Source organism: Lutjanus erythropterus, chromosome 16, assembly GCF_056507025.1.
Source record: "Lutjanus erythropterus isolate fLutEry1 chromosome 16, fLutEry1.hap2, whole genome shotgun sequence".
Lineage (NCBI taxonomy): Eukaryota > Metazoa > Chordata > Actinopteri > Lutjaniformes > Lutjanidae > Lutjanus > Lutjanus erythropterus.
Window position 1 is genome coordinate 24,386,304 of NC_139332.1, and position 21,971 is coordinate 24,408,274.

Genomic DNA, 21,971 nt, shown 5'->3' on the forward strand with positions numbered 1-21,971 from the left:
AGTTGCTGTAAACTGCCATCCCACTGGAAGATGTTGCTTTGTTGTTGTAGTAAGAAAAAATCCATACTGTCACAGCCTTAGTGCACACAAATATATTCATGTTCAGTAAGGCATCAGAGAGCGGACAGACCCATGATATACTAATGATGAAAAATTGTTAAGCAAGCTTATGTGACAGTTTTGCTTTTTTTTTCCTATAGCAGCAGTACCACGTTTAGTAAGGTTTCATGTTTAACACAGCTCTTAGCCTCATCAGGGAGAGCCGATGGGTCTGAGGGGCAGGAGAGGAGGCGCTGGGTGCTGGAGGGGGACTGTGCATCTGGGGAAAAACCCGAGGGGGACCCAGGGTGCTGCAGACTGCAGAACAGTCGCATGACCTTTTCTAGAATGCTGCCACCCGCCTGCCACTGAAACATGGTCTGGCTAATTAAAGTTTCAGTGGCATTGGATTTTCACTGGCACAGCACACCTCGGGCAACCTTGGGGGCTCTTAGGCAGGCGATACACACAGAGGGAAGGATGGGAGATACAAGCAGAGAGAGACAGAGAGAGGAGCAGTGGAAACAGCTGAACAAGAGGACAGCCACTAGAGGACAGCACGGCAGATCCAAGCAATAACAGGCAAAGTCAGTAGCTTTCCAAACACACAGGAGAAAGAGTTTATATTAGGATGCAAATCTACAGTCGCAAACATGCACACTACCGAGGTATTTTACATAAGCTCCGACATGGTTTGCCCTTCCAAATAGTTATGCTCCAAATATTCAAGATCATATGGAATTAGAAATGAAATTGAAACTGTCCAACTCTGTACAACTGGCTGAATGTTAGGGCTAAGCGAGAGATATGCAATGTCAAAATGCTGAGTGCTTTTCCAAATCTTATCAGGCCGCCTCTCATGCTAATGGAATTTTGATGGGTCAGTATCAAGAATAAATGCATGACTTATGACACGGCTACCGGGAGCATTACCAAGTATACTGGACAGCATGTTCCCGTCTCCAAAGGATCATTGAATAATTGGCCGCGTTTGACCAGGACATTTCTGGAAATATGGCCAAGAAAAGGTTATGCAACCAGACAGACTCGCTCATGGCCTGTATTTCACAATCTGCTGGCCGTGTCTCCATTAATGATCTTGACCCCCTTTTCACCATTTTAGAAGTGAAAGGGCCTAATGGAGCTGAACAAAGCTGCTTGTGTGTGTGTGTGTCAGTGTGTGTGTGAGAGACAGAGACACAGAGAGAAAGAAAGCCCCCGTGACTGTTTGTTACAGCTTGATGAGGTCTTGGTCTGTGATTCCTGGGGGACGTGGTCCAATCTAAGCTTTATTAGGCCTTATTGAGCTGTGTGCAGGCAGGTGTGTATGTGTGTTTTCTCTATCAAGAACATTTGGCAGAGCTTTATGAGCACCTTTGTGTGTGTGTCCCTAAAATACACTCAGTTGGTAGCAGTTTAATGGGGTGTGCAAGGTATTGTACATGGACCTTTTTTCATGCCTGTAATTTTCTTCTCAGCGGTGAACTTTTCTGTTTGATCAGTTTGGCATTTGTGGTCTTTAATATGTCATTTGTATAGATGCACAGGTCTAATGTCTGTCTACTAGAATGACCGCTATATAGCAGCATTTTACATGAAATGTTTTACAATATTTTATTACCAACATACACAGATGCATGTACAGTCACAATGCACTCATGATAATAACATTTAAATAATGCATCTCTTCAGTTACAGTTATGATTAGAGAATTTTTCAGGAATCCTGTGAGACACATGATTCTTGTGGGATTCTGGTGGGATAAGGTTTAGTCCCAGGAAACGTGATTCCCAGGAATGCCCATCCAAACCATGTCCCCTTTCCCAGGAAATATAATAAGGGGAAACTGTGAAAAACATCTTTTAAAATATTCAGAACATATGGGAATATATTTAGAACATATGTAGGTCTAGTTTACTTTCTTAAGCCAACAGCGCTCAAGAAATCTACCTAAGAATCTTTTACCTTTGAGTGATCACTGACTTTATTAGGCAGACTATATCTAAAATTGCAGCAGTCACACAAGCAGCCTCTGAATGCTAACAGAATAAGAGATCTGTATTCGTATTCACAAATTTCAAATCGTAAAAGATCACTACCAAGAGGCTGTTCAGTCAGACAGTGACAGATCACAGGCAGCAAACAGCTGTAGTGAAGTTCAAGCGACATATGCAGTTTATATCATGTTCATTATGACGCTGATTAATGTTGTGTGGTGTCGGTAATGTAAATATTGATACCACCAGATGACACACCAAAGCAGTCAGGTTTGGAACTCATATTTCTTCCTTCCTTATTACATATGGTCTTGCCTAAAACATGAAAAATGTGTTTTGACTGCTAAAGTTATACATATACATTATAAGAGTGTAATTCATTTTGAAAAAAAGAGACAAAATGCACAATAAACAAAGTTAAAAATGAAACTGACTTTGTGAAAATCAGTGAAAATCTGATATTGTGATGCTACACAAGGTCTCCTAAATACACAGTTGTACACTATGATGTTTTCCTCCAAAAGAAGAAATATGAAGTAGTTGTTTGGTGTCTGTAAGCACGTTACTCGCTACAGTCAGCGAGTAAAAATGAGTCAATTTTGGGTCTGGTGAGACGACTACACCTGGTAGCCAGGTGGCTCAGCTTTGACTGACATTTACTAGCTTGGCTTCATGGTTTGATGTTCATGAGCTACAGCTACGGTACATTCGCCGGTGTTTCCAAACACAAATTGGTTCTGCATCTTGTCCACGTTCAGCATCTATTCTATCATACTGTGCACTGTGTACTGCTGAATACATACAGTATAAGAAACACATCATGGCCAAGTATAGCCCATACTGGTATTGGCAGGAGTGACAGAGGACCCTCTGTGTTTAAGTGTGATTGTTCCCAGTACTCACGGTTGGCAGAGTTTGATGAGGTCCTGGTCGGTGGTCCCAGGTGGCAGGCCTCGGATATACAGGTTGGTCTTACTCAGCTGCTCTGCCCCTCCCTGGCTGCAGCTGTTGGTGCTAGGGCTGGGAGGAGCCATGGGATGAGGGGGTGGAGCATAGGGCTGCTGGGAAAACAAGAGGAAAGAGAGGAAAGATTTAACACACAACGGCTAAAAATAGATTTAATTTCTAAGACATGACACACGATGACACGTGAAAGAGTTAAAATCACTGAGACGTGAGGGGTAAAAAAAATTAAAAGCTTAAACATTTCTGAGGCAGAGGAAGACTGTGTGAGAAAGAATGGGAAAAAATACATCTTTTGATGAAACAGCCGACACAACCAGTTCAGTGTCACCGCAGTTATGAGAGGAGACAGTTTAAGGTAGCAGCGATATTGAGAGAAGATCAGGGTCAGCGAGAGATGAAAACATTCAACCCAGCAGCAGCAGATATTAATGAGTAAAATCTCAAGACAACAGACCGCAGTTTCAAATAAGAATACACTGCAGGGAAAGCTTTTTTTAAGTAGAGGAAAAGAGGTCTGTGCAATGACAAAGAAAAGTAAAAAAAAAAAGTTAGCTCTCAGTTGTATCTCTGTATACACTTCACTTTTTCTAATTAAACAGGATTTTTGGAATATATTTAAAGGAATAGATCATAAAATAAGTTGAAATACTGGCTTCTGTGACAACAACGGTATAGCCGTGGTGTTTTTATTCTCATTCTTGTTCATTTTAATTTGTAACTTGTGTTTTGCTTTGCCCATTTCACATTAATTAAGAGTTCAAATTAATGCTGAATGTCTGTAGAATCAGTGAATGTCTGTTAATGAGGCATAATAAATCATTAATAATCTCTTAGAGGGAGTAGATGTTTATAATGGTTAAACTGAGCAATATGTTGATGGAGTTTGAACTGCATTATTCATTTTTGGGATGCACAGTTGGTCCTTTAAGTAAACTGCAGTGGGGGAATGAGAACTGAAAGGCTCCTCAACCACAAGAGAAACTACTGGTGTTAAAAACACTTAAGTAAAAGTACAAAGGATTCTTAGTATTAATTACTTTTTAACCTTTGATGGTTGATGCATTATCAATAGCAGGTATTCATTTGAAGATCTTCAGTCAAAATTACTCCAAACTCCTGTTCTGTTCTGTCACCTCCCCAAACCTTTGCCCACTGCAGCATTTCATTTTTGTTTTCATCTATGCATGATGGTTCTTATGGACCCGTTCGCGATCAGATAGCCTTATAGGCTACAAATATGCAGCTGTATTACTCAGTACTTAATTATGATTTTAACAGTAACTGAGTAGATTACGTACTTAAGAACGAGTAAAATTACAGACTTGAAAAAATTCTCATAAAAGTACAAGTACAGAAAAAAAAGGAAATAAAAGACTTAATTACAGTAATTTAAGTAGTTGGAATTAGTTCCCTCCCCTCAGGATAATACTTATATACTTTAACATAAGTAAAGTTTTATTGTAGTCGAATATTTTCACAGTGTGGTGTTACTACTTTTACTTAACACAATGATCTGAATACTTCTTCCACCACAGATCTTTTGTCTAAACATGACTTAAGTCAAAAGTGCAAACTAGTTTATACGTTTTATTTTAAGTAAACATGTCACCAAGAGCACGCTCCGAAATTAGGGATCATAAGACTTCCAGCAGCTTATAACAGTTGTAAATGATGGCAACTTCCTGCTTACTATTCATACCCTCAAAACCAATTTCAACACACTGTAAAACAATTTACACCTCCATGGGTGTGATATCTTGATGCAGAAATCCTCTCCAGCCAGTTTCATAAACAGCTCAATATGAACGTCTTTTTTCAGCATAATCTCTTTCTTCCGAGATGTATTCAAAATGTATTAGATTTGTGATTCCCTCCCTTTCTTCTTCTTCCTCTCCCTCTCTTCACCCTCCCCTGCCCTGCTCATGTGTCTGTTGTGCTGTTAGTGTAGATTTATGGTATAGGAGTCAGGGCCCCCTGCTCACAGCCCATTTATATCTCTATTGCAGGGACACTGCACATAGTGACAGAAAGAGAGAAGCAGGGCCCTGTGGGCATGAGCGGAAAGACAGAGCGAGGCAGAGAAACAGAAGAAGAGAGAAAGAGACGATGCACACTGCAATAAAGTAAGTGAGTGATGGATGAAACAGAAAAGAAAAAATGGTCAGGGAGAGAGGGGGACATGACTAAATACCACCACCAGCTCCAGTTAACCACATTAACCCTCTATCCTCCCCAGAGAGAACCATAGGACCCCATACCATGCCGTAAAAGCACATACACACAGTTAAACACAGACACACACACACACACACACACACACACACCATTAGCCCTCCAATCCGCCCCACACGTTAGCAGCGGCTGCCGAAGCATGGCTGATTTGATGCGCTATTTTAAGCGTGTGTGCCATGCCAGCGTGTTGCCTCCCACTTCTCAGACAAAGAGCCGGGGTCCCTGGAGCGTGAAGAGGGAGCCACGTCCATCAATGGACGGCCAATTACCACGCTGAGCTAAGTGGAACTGATGGGCAGCCACTCGCTGTGCTGCTGGACACACACACTCGCACACTGTACACACATCTATGTTTGTGCACACACACACACACACCATGTGACAACACAGAAACACCTTTTTCACACAGAGGCCACGTACAGTGCACCATCGCCAGAGCTGTTTTAAGTCCTCTGGGGCAACTCCAACTGTCAGGATTCAAGTCCTGTAGGGCATGTCCATGTCAGGTCAAAAGTCTTCATAAGAAAATACAAAGTCTCTCAGGTCTGCAACATTTTTGCTTTCAAATCTGTGACCAGTGACCATATCACTCCTTTCTACACACAAGTCTAATAATTCAGTCTGCTTTAAGTGTGTGAGGCCTGCTGTTGTTGAATTATTTATATGTATTGCTCTGTTTTTGGTTTTTTTTGTTTGTTTGTTTTTTGAATCAGGTAAAGGTGTAGCGCAGTGATTCTCAGGGAAGATGGTGCTGCTGTCCACCCTGAAGTTTTCTTCATGCTTTATTTGGTCTTTCATCATGTGAATCATACTCACAATTTTTCCTGAAATAATCCATCCACATTTTATGCATTTATTTTTTTTATCAGACACCACATGTGTAGCAGAGCCATACTTTTGAACATTTTGGTGGCAAAACCATATAAACAGGCATTTTTTTCTAGATCTGGGTATAAAGAGGATTGGATGCAGGCATTGTTTGACTGGACAAGTTTCAGTACTACCTGGAATTGGTACTACTACCAATACACAGCCCTATTGACGAGTCTCATTCCCAGGTCATCAAATGCTGACATTTTGGGAAACAATCACCTATTTTACTGACCTGTGACTGGCCAAAGTCTCCTGTCACAGGCTAAATTTTCTAAAGCCTGAAATGAGAGCCAAGAGGAGGCGCAGAAGTCTACTTTTATTTTAGACCACTTGAATTAAATCATGTTTGGTTATTATGAAACTTTTGTCCAGTGAAGCCAGAAATAAACCACCTAACCCTGGTTTAATGGGCGCCCCAACAGCTTCAAGGATAAGTTGTCAACCATGAACTACAATGTTCCCAGTTCAAATATAGCCAACCTCTCTTGTTTCCTGGCCTCTGTCAACTCAACAAAAGGATAAAACACGAGAGTTAATTGTGTTCAAGTCATTACTCAGATTTCAGTCATCTTTAAAATCATGTTTGATTATCACGCTTTGAAAAACTCTCCGTAAATGCTGCCTAGCATCAACCAAAGTTAGCAACAGTCTGTGGGTTTGTTTGCAACAATGCACATGACTTTTCAAATCATTAAACTGTGATAATTTTTTATGATATGACACTTTCATACTGTTTCATCTCTACACAGCAGTTAAGTTCAACTCTGAAGTTGCCATTGTTGTGACTTAAGTGTAATTCAAGGGTCAAGTCTATAACTTTGATTCCACTGTCCCCCCTCCTCCAGCAGATTGTGCTCCATACTGCTTTGGTAGCCCTGGTTGCACAGGCTAGAATGAAAGTCTCCAGTCACTCACGTTTTCATGCCGCAGCGGTCGTATAGAAGAATCTTAATCTCTTGAGTGCTCCATGGGAGTTATTTTCTCCCACTCAAAGTCACTGGAATGCGCACAGCTGCAGTTCAAACCTCGACTTTGGGGCATTCACCTTATGTCCCCCTCCTCTCGCCTCTTGCTTTCATTTCTCCTTAGTCCACTGTAGCTTAAATTACACACACAGTGCTTAACATATTGTGTGACACGTACAAAAGCACCAGCACAAACAGGAGACACTACACAGAGTTTCTGTCAGCGCTGAAGGTTAATTGAAAGCCTCTCTCTCTTTCTTTCTTTGTTTTAGCCCTTCAGTAATACACACAGCCCTCCTCCTCCTCCTTCTTCTCCTCCCTGGGCTCCGGGCTTGGCTTGTATCCTGGGCTTTGGAATTCATGTGTCCCGCCCTATCGATTTGCTTTCATTTTTTAAGGTCAGAAGCTGAAATCTTACACAATGAGGCATAGAGGGTCAACACCAGCCCATTACTTACAGTGTTGGGCGAGAAGGCAGAGAGCGAAGTTATCCGAGGGGAAAGAAAAAAGGCCGGAAGAGTCCCTCGGGATGAAGAATGGAATGGGTGCCGAAGGTCTCCGAGGAATGGCGACTGGTGGGTGGATGGCGGGACAGGGTGAGTGGGTTTAATGTCGGATTCTTGAAGACTTAGTGGTGTTTTTTTCTTTTATGTTTTTATTTCAAATCATATCAAAGTTGTACAAAGGGAGTAAACGTCGTATTCCTGAGGAGTGCAAAGTTTAGACATGTAGGATAAGCAAAAACGTGCAAGAACTGCCAAAAAAGGAGGTTCCTCAAGTGCTTGTATCTGCCTCTGCATATGCAGATTGCAACGAGTTGCAAAAACTTTTCGACCCATATTTAATGGAGTACACTACAAAGACAAGATATGTACAATTTGATGGCTGCAACACGTTTCAAAACAGTCTGTAAAGTTCACCACTGTGTTGTTAAAGTTTTTAAAGTGAAATTCTTTCCCACTCTTGCTTGATATATTAATTCAGGTACTCAACAGTCCGGGGACTCCGTTGTTGTGTGTTGTGCTTCATAATGCACCACACATTTTCAATAGGAGACAGGTCTGGACTGCAAGTCTTTTACAACAAAGCCACACTGTTGCAACACGTGCAGAAAGTGTCTTGGTATTGTGTTGTTGAAATAAGCAGGGATGTCCCTGACGTCACACACATGAGACCACAGCACTTTTCTACTTTGTGTCAGTCCATCTCAGAGAAGTCAGCAACCTTTCTGGATGATGATACTGTATATGGCTTTTGTTTTGAATGGTAGAGTCTTAATTTACATTTGTAGATGCATCGACAAACTTGTGTTTGCTAAAAACAGTTTTCCAAACTGTTGCCAGGCCCATGAAGTATCCTTGAAGAAGCCTATGAAGTATCCAATTATGCGGGTTGTTAATGTAGTGCTGCCTAAGGGGTCAAAGGTCACAGGCATTCAATGTTGGTTTTAAGACTTGCCCCTTATGTGCAAAGATTTCACCAGATTCTCTGAATCTTTTTTCATGATAGTGTGGATTGCAGATGGTGAAATCCATACATTTCTTGTAGTTTTGTGTTGAGAAACGTTGTTCTGTCTGACTTTTTTCCTGATGTTTTTCTGCAGTTTTTCACAAAGTGGTGAACTTTGCCCCAACCTTACTTGAGAATGACAAACAGGTATTTTTAGCATTCAACAACTTCCCCAGTCTTATGTTGCCCTTGACACAACTTTTTGGAACATGTTGCATGCATCAAACTGAATATAAGTTAATATTTACAAAAAAGTCTATCAGTTTAAAGATTAATATACTGTCTTTGAACTGTATTTAAATTAATACAAGTTGAAAAAGATCTGAAATGCATTCTGTTTTTTGTAATTGGGGGTTGTATATCAAGGCAAAGGGAGAAAAGGAACTGCAAAAGTTTAGATGTGTAGGATGAGCAAACTGTGCAAGAACTGCCAAAAGAAGAGACTCTTCAAATGCTTGTTTCTGCGCCAACATGTGTAGTCTATGTATGTACATGCATTCTGTTAACTTGTACAAGCTTGGAAGTGAAATTAGCGAGCACATATTGGCTGTTGCTACAACACAGACGCACACATTCCCACTAAAAATGTTCCATCTTTTTCTTGTTTCAAATCAAATTCTGTCTTGGCTTCCTCTGGTCGCCCCACTGGAGGTTAATAACCGAGCTTGTTTCTCTTTCCGGACGATTCTGTGACTGCTGTTTACCCTCAGCCTGTCAGCCTGTAGAGATCCGGCTTCTCAAATATATAATAAATACAGGCCTCATGTGTCAGAACGATGAGGATTGAATACAGCACTTGACAAAGGGTATTTCAGCAAGAGAGGAAAAGGGAATGAAAGATTGAGGGAAAACGGAGCGACAGAGAAATGAGAAAAAAAAAGCAAGATATGAGGAGTTAAAGAGAGAAATAGAAGAGGAGTGTGTGGGGGAATAGCTGGTTATGACACTTCAAAAACCTCCAGGTGGTAAATGAGAAAAACCTCCATTCTCCCTCCTCCCTATCCAGCTGTGACATGCCGCTACAGAGGCTTACTGGGGATTTCAATTTGCCGCACTGTATTTTAGACGGGCAGAATGGTTTACACAGGCCCAATTTACCGAGCCAGCCGTGCAGGGGGGTTCACAGCCTCCGTGACATGCCAGGGAATGTTTATGAGTGTATTAAGTGAGGATGATAAATCTAGCGTACGTTACATAGGCTGAGGGCAAACAGCACTGCACTGTATATTCACACACCCACACAAGGACAACACATATTTTTATTTTACAGTCCATGGCTAGCCCTCTCTGTCACTAAGAGTAATATGTAGGCCTGAACCTTCTCTGGGCATTGTTATTTACATGTTCATGTACTGTATACACATTTATAGCACGTTACAAGCATCTTACGCTGTCTGAAATATTTATGCATTATGCCTATGAACATTTGCTCCTGTGTCTTTATCCATACTGCACATGATCTCTGTCCAATTAAAGCCAAAATGTCAACTTTTTTCTGAGACAGCAGCCCTGTTTTTACTTTTAGGACACCAGAAGTGTGTGGTGGTGCCTGCATCCGCAGAGACCCCGCCCTCTGCCTATACCTACGTAATTTGCTGTGCTCAGGACACAACCCCAACATCTGTATTTGACATCCTGAAAATCTTTTTACAAACAGCAACTGGCAAATCCTACTTATTCTACCTTTAAATATTTCATTTCTGTGCATATTTATGGGACGGCATAGCTGCAGATTACACCCACAAAGTTGATTCTCCCTTTTGTCCAAGTTGATCATATCTTTAGACAAGGTGGTTCCCTTACTTGTGTAAAAAATGCGGAAACATATTATGTGAGTACACAATGTTTGGCAAACAGAGAGGAGGGCAGCCGCAGCAGTAATTGGAATGAAAGCAGGGATGTGGCTTCCCTGCCTTTCTCCCTTTCTCCCTGCACGCTGCAGGGCAGGGCTGCGACTGGAGGAGAGGCGGCTGTGCACCACCGTGGTAATTGGCCCTGATTTATAGGAGGCCAGAGCAGTCAGTGAGAGCTAGCTCCACACTGGCAAGAGGCCAGGCAAGGCCATGCTGTCAATATCAGCAAACCAACCCAACCCAGCCCAAACCCCCACGGCCAGGACGCCACCGCTCGAGATCAGCTGTCACCGTGCGTGCAGGAGGTCGCGCACGTGTGTGAGTGCACGTTCATGTGTGCATACGTATATCCCATTCTGTGTGTTCACGTATTTGTGTGTTTGCTTTCCATGAGTCACTCCAGTCAGACACACACGCGCGCACAAGAAAACCTGCCACAAAAAATGACAAGCAGTCTCCTTAAATTGAAGAAAAAAGCCCCTCAGCTCATCCTCCATTAATTCATGCTGGCAAAGTCTCTGCAAAGACTCTTAAAGACAAGCATAGTCCCAGAGGCATCCCATCCAAACTGCCAGAACTAACAGCTAGCTCGGCGGTCGGCTGCATTCACAGCAGCCTGTGAGCACGAAAGGAACACAAATCCCCCATCCATCCTGGATAGCTGCCTCCAAACCTTTAGCCCTTAAACATGTGTTTTGAGAACCGCGGCCGCATCTCAATGTCGAGAGAGGGGGAGGGACACTGAAAAGACAGAAGAAACACAGAAGAAAGCCAGTCCTGCTTTTGCCTCTCGGTTTCATGCCTTCGCTCTTTCTCTCTTTGTCTACGCCTGTCGAGGTAAACCCATAGCCAGAGGAGTGAATAGCAAATCATCCCCAACTCACCTGGGAATGCAACGCTGCTGATGCTACAGCCAAATGTATCCTAATAGGGAAGACCAAGAGCGCTCTGTATGGAGGGGAGAGTGCAGGGGGATGAGAGAAAGAAAAACGAAAGAGAGATGCAGTTACAGGTATGAAGTAGTTGTAGCCAAGGCCTAAAGGAACAGCCAAACCAGAGAGCAAGGAGGAAAAACGAGAAAAAGAGAAACATATGAAAAAAATGAAAGAAAAAAGTACAGGAGTCATTTTGAATGTCTGAATTCTCTGGGCTTCCACCAGCCTGCTGGCCTTCTTCCTCAGTAAAAACAAAAAAGCCCCGGGATCTGGGACAGTTGTAAGCCAACACTGCTGTGGACAATGACGCAGGGGGCTAATTTTAAATATGCTGATCGGTCCATCTCCAGTATCTATCAAAGCAGGAGATGGAGCTCTTTCTCTCTTCCTGTTCCTCTTCCCTGCCTTTCTTAGGGCCTCTGTCCACATAGAGTTTTACTGTCAGCTCCAGCATCTTTTTTTCAATTTTTCTAATGAGGGGAGAGCATCTGAGACCGCATGTGTCTGCTGCACCCAGCATCTTTTTTTACAAGTGATTTGCCTTTTTAGTGCGACAGCTCCGAGTGCAGCTCCAAGTACGAATAAGGGCTGCATGATTCTTTCTAAAAAGGGAATCACTATTTTTCACTCACACAAAAACATTTATTGCACTCACAAACAAAAAATCTATCTTACTCCAGAACATCAAAGTGATTACCTTAAATGATAATGAACATAAAAAAATAGGATGTAAAGTTACAGCTTCAGAGTAAATAACACATACAGTGACCTTGCATTACGTGACATTTAATTTCCTCTAAATTCATGACAATAAAAGTCATTCGTTGCTTCGTTATTTAAAAGCTTTTATTGTGAAGCACAAAAACAGGAAATGTGTTTTCATCAGCAGGAACTTAGCACGACTATCTGCTGAAAGCAAACATGAAACAGGAAAATAAAGCAGAAAGAACTTAAAGTGCGAACAGTGATGCAGAGATTCAGTTGGAAGCTAGAAAAAGTACTGAGAGCTAATATGAGTTGAGTGGCAACACGCTCTTGTTGGAGGGGAAGAAAGGGGCTTTGGCTTGACTTGTTTGGGATTAACATCTGTCCATCTTTCTTTCCTTTTTCTCATCCACGCCGTGTGTGTGTGTGTGTGTGTGTGTGTGTGTGTGTGTGTGTGTGTGTGTGTACTGCTGAAGCACACAGCAGAGGAGAGAATGGAGGAGAGAGAGAGAAACGTGAGAGAGCGACGGCAAAACACACTGAGCTGAAATGAGACACGTGCACATAAACTTGGTAAATAACATCAATAAAAGTTTCTCTCATAGTGGTTGGGGAACGGTCGGGGAAGTACTACATCTGGGATTGTTCTGAAGCAAAGAAGTCAGCATGTGAATGCAGTGTGATGTGAATGCATAAGGGATAGGAACAAATGAATCGCCTCCAATCTCTGAAATTTTCAGAAAGACACTGGTGTTGTCGCCCTGATAACCAAGAATTGGAGACGAGCTTCCAACTGCATCTCTGTGGTTCAGCTTTCGTTTAATTTAGTTTCTTGGCTCCTTGTACTTTTACTGCTTAATGTTGCTTTACCTTGGATAGGAGTCATTGCAAGTTACTGCTTAAACATTTTCCTAATTTTGCTGCTTCGCGATAAAAGCTTTAAGATAAGAAAATATCAGGTCATGAATCAAGACACACCTTCAAGTGACGTGACGTGTAAAACAAAGCCAGCATGTGTGTTTGGAAAAAAGGCCATATGGGAGTAAGCATCTTCGGGACGTTGCTCAGAGTGAAAAAAAATGTAAAATAAATAGAAACAAATAGATTATTAAACCCAGGGAGGGACGCTATGCTGCGCAACAACAGCAGCCATAGGAATTTTCGAGATATTGTTGTCATAGAAACAAAACCCACGTGCAGCCTATTGCACTGCCTTAGCCTCCAACTTCCTTTTCTTATTTCTTCTCCACCCTCTTTTTTTTCTTTCTCCCCCTACTGGCTCTCTTTCCCTCTCACTTTCTCTTTGGGTCAGATAAGAGCAGGAAGTGTCAGGACCCATGTGTCTGGATACGAAGCCCCAGAGTTAAAATAAGGGCCATATCTTTTCCAGGGGGTAGAGATAGGATGCACACATATTATCTGACAGAGAGGACAAGAGCTATGGAGGTAAACAAGGCGCGCTTTGTGTAGCATCACCGTTTAAAAACACTGAGTCATCTGTTTTAACTGCAAAGGAAGTGACATAATGGGAAAATAGTGTACGGAAGTTTAGCCCTGAAATTCATCATTTTAGTGCAAGAAATCAATCAGAAATGGTGTATTCATGTAGAAATTAGAATTAAAGTGCTTTCCAGAATGAACCTTTTTTGGCTGTTTTATTTATTTACACTTCTTTGTAAGAATTTAATTGCTGCTGCCATCCAGAGAAGTACTGTGGGATCAATAATTAGTCACGAATCACCACAGTTTAGAAGACTAAAAATAAATATGTGCAAGAAACAACATTGCAAGCGTCTGACCTAGAAAAGAGCTTTTTTTTTTTTTTTATCCCAAATAAGGCTTTTATCAGGAGAAGAGACTATAAAGAGAAGGAGGGGAGCAAATAGTAACACTTTTTTTTGAAGGGGTGTGCATAAGACTGCCGTTCCACTGTCATAATCATGTCATCAAGCCTGATATCAACATGAAGTCTTATTAAGTGTCATTTGGTGAATTACATCATTTTTAATGCTAAGTTGACATTGTTTTGAGATGTTCTTTGTTATGACAACTTGACATTTTTGACTTGGTTAATGTCAAGTTGTCATAACAAAGACTTCTCAAACAGTGTCAAAACTGCAAAAGTGAATATTAATTTAGAGTAGTCAACCGGTTAGAAACCACTCAGAAAGCTAAAAGTGAATCAACAAATCATATTATAAATGCCAGTTTGTGCTGTGCATTATGAACACATTGCACATTATCCTGCAAAACATGACAACAACTCACTAAATGTTTCAACTTTTCAACAGCATTAATGTCATCATGATCATATAATTATATATTTGATTAATTGTGCAGTCCTAACAAACTGCCTTTTCTGTTTGAGCAATTTAAAAATCCATTTCCAGCATGTTAGTTTGAGCTTGTGACTCTCAGTGAGGTCCTCCATCACCGCAGAGTCTTGTTTGGTTTCTGTAAAGTGAGTGGGATCTGGGACAAACACGCATATCCTGCTAGAAGATACACCACACGTCGCATTTGCAGAACAGGTTGGTCACCAAGCCCACACAAAAATCTGCATAAGCACACTGTAAGCTTCAATGTTTATACCGCTCCTCTGACAACCATAAACTTGCTTCTCTGCGGACATTAACAGTCACTGGTGTTTAGGTGACATAACTGGGGCCGAGGGGTGTTTGTGAAGAGCGATTACGACGGTTTGGCTGCACGTACGGTGACCAACGCAGTGGGATTCGTAAAAAATAAAAGAGCAGAGAGCGAGCTTTGGGCAGAGCCAGAGTGAAACTCGATGGACATAAATATTTGGGCTGATTTGTCATCATTATGGCCAGCTGGGTCTGTTTGCAGGCTAGCCGGTGTGGGAGTGGAGACTGCTGGATGGATGGAGCGAGGAAGTGGGAGGACAGAGACACTCATTTAGAGACAGAGCAACCAAGAGAGGATGTTAGAGATTGTGAAAAAAGAAAGAAAAGGAGTTTGGTCTCCAGCTGAACCTGAGCTGGCACCCACAGTCTGAAAACTGATCCACTGACGCACTGTGGTTGTGATCCATCGACGAATAATGGTTATAGATTGGTCCCATCACTAGTTGGACCAAATTTTAAGCAGCCTAGTGTGGAAATTCAATTTTTTATGACTGATAAATTCATCATTTAGTTGAAAAAAATTCAGAAAGCAGTAACACGTTCGAGTGACAATTTTCCAGAGCCCGTCCTCAGACTACTCGCGTTCTCTAAGCAAGAGTCAAAAACACAGACTTTAATTTAAAATGATATAAAACACAAAAAGGAGCCATCCTTATGATTTATAAAGTTAAACCAGCAAATGTTAGATCACCAAAAATGTCAATTGTGCTCAACAGTGACGGATGCAGAACATTTTGAGAAACAAATCAACAAATTCTTGGTTGCCATCAGCAGTAATCACTTCTCAAAGGTAAAATATGCATCATTACCTTGCTACTTTCACTCATTCTCCTAATTAATTTATTTATGTATTGATCTCTCTTCCGTTCATTGAGCCAGAGAGGAAGGGCCGACTTTGAAGGGTGCATTTACAAACAATATTGCAGATATTTTTTATATATATATATTTTTTAACTTTAACATATAAAAAAAAACGTACAGCAAATAAATACTTTTTAAATTTTTGTTGCATTAGTGATATTTCAATATTGCCTTTCAATCACGTGCGCACAGACATCTGTTTTAGGGACAATGGCGAAGCAAAAATGGTTGTCTGGCTGGGATAAAAAGTTAAATTTATCCTTTTAATGTCACTCGAGGGATCCACAATCCCAGACTTCAATGCTGCAGGGCCGATGGCAGAGGTGGGAGGTAAAAATGAAAAAAATTACTTTGTTTCAGTACTTGGGTGGTTTACAGATATCTGTTCTTTACTCATGTATTTATTTTTCTGCACGACTGATGTAGCAAAAGGAAATTAATGTAAAAGATGTGACAAGAGGAAACAGACAAGAGGAGGAAACTTGACTGCGGAGAAAAGGTGAGGTCCAATAGGTACATCAGAGAGCTACTCTTTACTTTATACTTTGATTATACAGTATATCAGAGTCTGGACATTTTTACATTCACTTAATTAAAGAAGTTAAATCAATATTTCTACTTTTACCAGTCTATCTTTTACCCAGTGCAAGTATCCTTATATACTTCTACTTGTGTGAAGAATGTGTGTACTTTTACCATCTCTGGCTAAAGGATCTGTGATGGGAATCAGCACATAGGTCCAGAAAAACAACATTAGGGCAGAACGTATGAAAAAGCAACCAGTGACTTGCTGGATTCAATTTTCGAGCAATCTTGAAGAACATGACGACAGCTGTATTCTGTATACCAGGAATTGAGGGTGGATACAATAACGAATACTTAAGATTCCAATGCTATGAGGTATCAGATAAAACAAAAACTACAAAGAATTTTGTTCAATTACTGTAATAAATCATTTCACTGAGCCTTGCCCCAGTATTTCCATGCATTTTGTGTTTTTGAACATTGTGCTGCCTGGAAAGCCCCAACTCACCAGAGCTCTGGACCCAGAGGAAACCTCAGCGTAAAGCTCCATTTCTGTGTAAAGCAATGCCAAATATAAGAAAGAGAGAAACCCCCCCCCCTTCTCTGTCTCTAATTGGGCACATTCTTCAGGAGTCAGTTATGTTTTTCACAGGAAGTGTAAGCACAAACAGACGACTGTGGAAGATGTGGAGAGGGAGGAGAGAGCCGGGTTAGCTCTATTTCATCGTGACCTGTCTCTCACTGAGACAAATGTCTGCCAATCCAGTCACGCACATGGGCTGGCACCCTGCCCTGAAATGTTCTCATAGGCCACATGAAGTGAGAATGAGACCGAACGAGAAACATACAACTGTGGGTCTCTTTTTTACCTCTCCCTCAGAAAACACAATATAAAGTTCACTCTCAAATGTTACTTCTAGGTCCACTGATCTTTGCTTATCAATGCAGGAAGACCAACTTGTTGACTGCCTGCTGTTTCTAAATGACTGACTGGATAGCTGACCGGCTGACCAGTTCACGAGAGTTATTGCTGAGCTGCGGAGAATGCCAGAGGACAGAGGGAGACAGGGGACAGATTGATAGAGAGGAAGCTTGAGCTGTCCCAGAATGCTATTTGTTACGCCGTTCTCCAGACAAACAAATTTACGTCTCTTCTTCCAGAAGGTCAACTGTGCTCAAATTCATAAATAAGGCTGTAATTGGTGCAGGAGCGGCAAAGAGGCTCAAAGGTCCACAACAGCCCGGTGCATGAGTTACTGCCTGACACTGACCTCAGTGTGTGTGTGTGTGTGTGTGTGTGTGTGTGTTTGACTGTGTGCCCACAGCCATATGTTAAAGGCACTACGTAATGTTTGCATAACCGAGCGATGTTAACATTGCTTTTACAAATAGCAGACTCACACAGAGTATTTCACACATTTAAGACTGCAGCAGTAAATGCTAAAACACACTCCCAGCAGTCTATACATGCTCAGATTTGTGTACTGAAAGAAAAGGTTGAACACTGACAGAGTTTATTAAGGATAAAATGTTTCCATCACTGACCTTTTGTCAGGCATCTTGTTCACAATATGTAACAACAACTTTATGTTACAGACACAGGCTGCAAAAACAAATTCAAAGTGAAGCGAAATCCCAAACACCTGAGACAGTAACCGCACTGACAACTGAGAAACAAAGGATGTGCGTCAAGATCCACAGAATACTAATGAAAAATGGTTGAGAAAAAAGCAACAGGAAGAGAATGCATAGTTAAATACGCAATAACCAACAGATGTTTTCATAGCACCCATGTTGATGTAAAATACCAGGTAAACACAGGTTCAGTAAATGAAGATGATGGTCCTGTTCCATTTAGCACGGAAGAGGTTTTTCCAGTGAGCTAACATGCACAATAGACAAGTTTTACTGCAGTACTGATATGAAATATTCAGGCAAACACAGGTGTTACCCATGATATAAATGACAGTCCTGTTCCAGTGAACCAACATACACAACAGCAGCACGCTAACCGCCTTTGACCGGAATGGAACGAAACATTAATTAGTATAATTTTGGTAAAACTTGTGTTTACCCAAGTATTTTATGTCAGAATGGCTGCTGTGAAAAAAGGTCTATTATTATCAACAAGAACCAGTCCAAATCTAATATCCAAACTGAAAATTTATTCATAACCTTGAAGGCAAGAAAATCACACAGAAAGAAAATGTGAATGTTTAAGCAGCCCTCTAATGAAGGCAAGGACAACAGAATCAATTACTGTTGAGGAAATATGAAGAAAATAGTCAATTATTATATTATTATTATTTGCTTTTAACTTTATTTGGACTCAGTGTCTTTTTTCATCTGTGTTCCACTGAATTCACACTTCCACCGAGGTGAAGAAAGTGATTCTGGAGAAAAATAGTAGACTGGTGACTCTCATTCCCAGGTCGAGAAATACTTGGAAATTGGATTGGAAAGGTGACTCAACAACAGGCTGTCTTACTGACCTGTGATTGGACAAAGTCTCCCTTTATGAGTTAGATTTCTTAAAGTCTGAAAGCAGAGCCAAGAGGAGGAGCAGAGGTTTTCACCCAGACCACATGAATGACAATGTTCTCAAAGGTTATTATAGGATTTTTGCCCAATGACAGCAAAAATAAACTTCCTACCCCAACATTAATGTTGTTTTGAAACCATTACTGATGCTATAATTATCCCAGGTACTTGGCTCTAGAAACCTGTGGCTTTAATATTAAACTGCTGTTGTTTTCACATTGTGAATTTGATGCCATACAAAGGTACATGAAATATATCTCAGAGAATCAGCTTTTTCTCTCATACCATTTAAAGGACCAGTGTGAGGAATTTAGTGGCATCTAGAGGTGAGGTTGTAGATTGAAACCTCCTGGCTTTCCTCACCCTCCCCTTCCAAGTGCGTAGGATAATCTGCGAAACTCATGAAAAACCTGAAAAGCTGTATCTAGAGCCAGTGTTAGGTTTGCCCATTCTGGACTACTGTGGAAACATTGTGGTTCAACATGGCAGCCTTCATGGAAGAGGTATAAGGGCTCATTCTAAGGTAACGAAAACCCAACAGTTCGTCATATTCTGCCAATAAATGAGATACACACTGGACCTTTAACTTTACTAAATACCTGTCTACTAGGTGTTCTCTGGGCAAAACTTTGCCCAATATTTTATGCATTGGATCATGATTATTCTCCACCTTGTTTTGTATAGATATTGTATGTTAATGTCTGCTCTGCATGTGGAGAAATCCAGGTCCTATATACCTTTCTCTCACACTGCCTATAGATCTATGATACACACAAGCAAATGCACACACATGCACACAGTCATGGACACACAGGTGGATTAACAGGCACAAACAGTACAAAAACAAACAGATAATCTAAAGCAAACTGGCTTAAACACACAAAATGAGGAAGTATTATACCCGATGATTGCATATATGAACGCAACCGTACAAAGATGAAAAGATAAGATCCACACAAATGCAGATACGTATATAAATATGCACAGGGGAGAACGCACATCCTCTTCCCTTTGCATATTCATTTTCTTTCACATGCAAAGTAGTTGCTCTTGGTCTGGAATGTCACTTTCGGCCCCCAAGGAATATACTCACTGAAGCGTCTCTGACAATTGCCAGACTAAATACTGGCACTAAACACCAGCCGCTGTTGTGGCAGGAAGACTTGAGACAGCCATAACAAATCAGCAAGGGAATGGAGAATGGTCGGTTTGTGGTAGTTTATAGGGTTATTTTATGATGTACATCTGAAAAACATATCCAGGGATTTCGCAAAGGGATCCTAACCAACCAGGCTTTGTTCCTTCAGTAGCCAAGCCAGAAAAATCAGGTGCACAAGCAGCAGCAGGAGGAAGGCTGTGACGCTGATGTTTAACTGATTAAAAGTGGACAGACCAGATTCATAATACAGAAAAATTAAATGTCTATTTGGCCCACATTCTTTTTGATTATTGTTCAAATGCTTTGACTGCGGAGATATAATTTAAATGAGGCTGAAAGCATCTCAGGTATCCACTTATTTGTCTATATGTCGACTGCAAAAAAACATTGTGTGAAAAACAAAATGGCTTTGAAATGGTACATTATCCAACCAGTCTCTAATTGCGAGGCAAGCTGTAAATGAGATTTTGATGGATGTGAACTTCTGAATGAGCTGGAGAAAAGGTCGTGCAGCAGCAGGCAATCAAACCAACAAGAATGTTTTTTTTTAAAAACAGGAGAAAATAAAGAGCAGGATGGAAAAAATCATCTTGCATCTTTGGCATGTTTGAAAATAAGTATAGTATCCAATTATTTGCACTGCAGATGGTAGACATCAACATAAACACCTGAAAGCACAATCTAGATCAGTCAGAAATTATCCAATTTAACATCTGTTCAAGTGATTCACACCAACTCCTTAAGGTATGAAATCATATGACTAGTTTGCATTTGTGAAGTAAACATTCAAGTCGTCATCAGTCAATGATAAATATAGTTAATTACATGATTACACCAAACAACACCTTCAAAAAAAAGATGCCACAAGTTGCATATAATAGAAGCCAGGCATACATTCCACTCTGGTCTTTTTAACAGTCAAGACATGATGTTATACTGAGCTCCAGACAACTCGGAACTGGAAAATTTCTGACCTCCTACTGGAAAAAATACAGTGAAACACCACTCAAACTCAAAGTTGTGAACTTGTGGACAAATCCAACTACCCCGACTTCATGAAAAAGCAGTTGTCTGATGTCACACAACAATGGTGCCACCCACTGAAACCTATAATAATACATACTATATAATGTAATAGTTCTGCATGTAAACTGCTGTCAGAATATGATGATAATATGTTATAATGGTGTTTATAGTGGTGTCACCCCACACCTCATTTTTCCTCCTCTGTGTAGTTTATGCAGGGAAGGTGCACTTCGGAGGGTTCAACTGAGCGTACACTTAAATAAAACTCATCAATTTGTCAGGATCAGCCATGTTTTGCTTTGTTTTTTCTTTTGACATTGTGCACCTCGAAGCTCTGAGATAAGAAGTTGCAAAATTCCTCCGATGTTGTCTTAAATGCAGCATTAATCAGAGCGTGGAACTTACAGCTTAGCCTGCTACACAGAGGGGATAATGGCCTTTAAGGTGTCTATTATCAGGAATTAATGGACGGTGTGGAGGCTTTGCAGAGTCCATTAATTCCTGATTATGGACGCGACAAAGGGCATTATCCCACTTATAGCATTGGGACTGGCCAAAGAAAAAAAAAATCAAGGCTGCAATCAAAATCTAAAGTTTTTCACAAACCATAACTCTATTTCCCTCGGGTTCGACTAATATCTGAAATCATTACCAACTAATAAGGTTGTTACTCAATTCAAATGTGTTTACTACTCCAATAAATAGGACAAATCTCAGTTAAAACTTTGTGACGGGAGATATTCAGCTCAGAGAACACTTTGGCTCAGCTATGAGCTAACATTTTGCCAATGACAATGCATACAGTTGACAAACACTAAACTTAATTTATCAGTATGTTAAACAACAAGTCTGGCTAGCTACCCAGCCACGTCACTGTCCCTAAATCACTATCACGACTTTTATGAACAAATAATATGCCATATTGTCAGCTGAAGCGATGTATGCAGGCAAAGGGACATCAAATTGGTTCAGTTTTTCCCAGTGATGACCTCCTAACCTTCTCAGTGCATCAATGAACAGGCTAATGATGTTTTGATTGTTTGTAAAAAAAAAAATAGCTCTAGCTCTATTTTAGCAAAGTTTTGTGCATGTTTTTCATCCATTGGTCAAAAAGGACAATGGTGCCCTTGACATTTA

The 21,971-nt window shown here is 40.9% G+C and overlaps 1 protein-coding gene across 6 annotated transcripts in view; it reads right to left on the minus strand.

Moving 5' to 3' along the window:
• LOC146313145 (RNA-binding motif, single-stranded-interacting protein 3) overlaps nt 1-21,971 on the minus strand; it is a 400,986-nt gene that overhangs the window by 220,210 nt on the left and 158,805 nt on the right. For 5 of the 6 annotated variants that reach the window (XM_084738576.1, XM_084738570.1, XM_084738571.1 and 2 more), the window contains one exon: nt 2,940-3,097. In XM_084738576.1, the coding sequence (XP_084594702.1) occupies nt 2,940-3,097 (158 nt within the window). The remainder of the gene's footprint in view (nt 1-2,939; nt 3,098-21,971) is intronic. The other variant, XM_084738573.1, reaches the window with a different exon arrangement.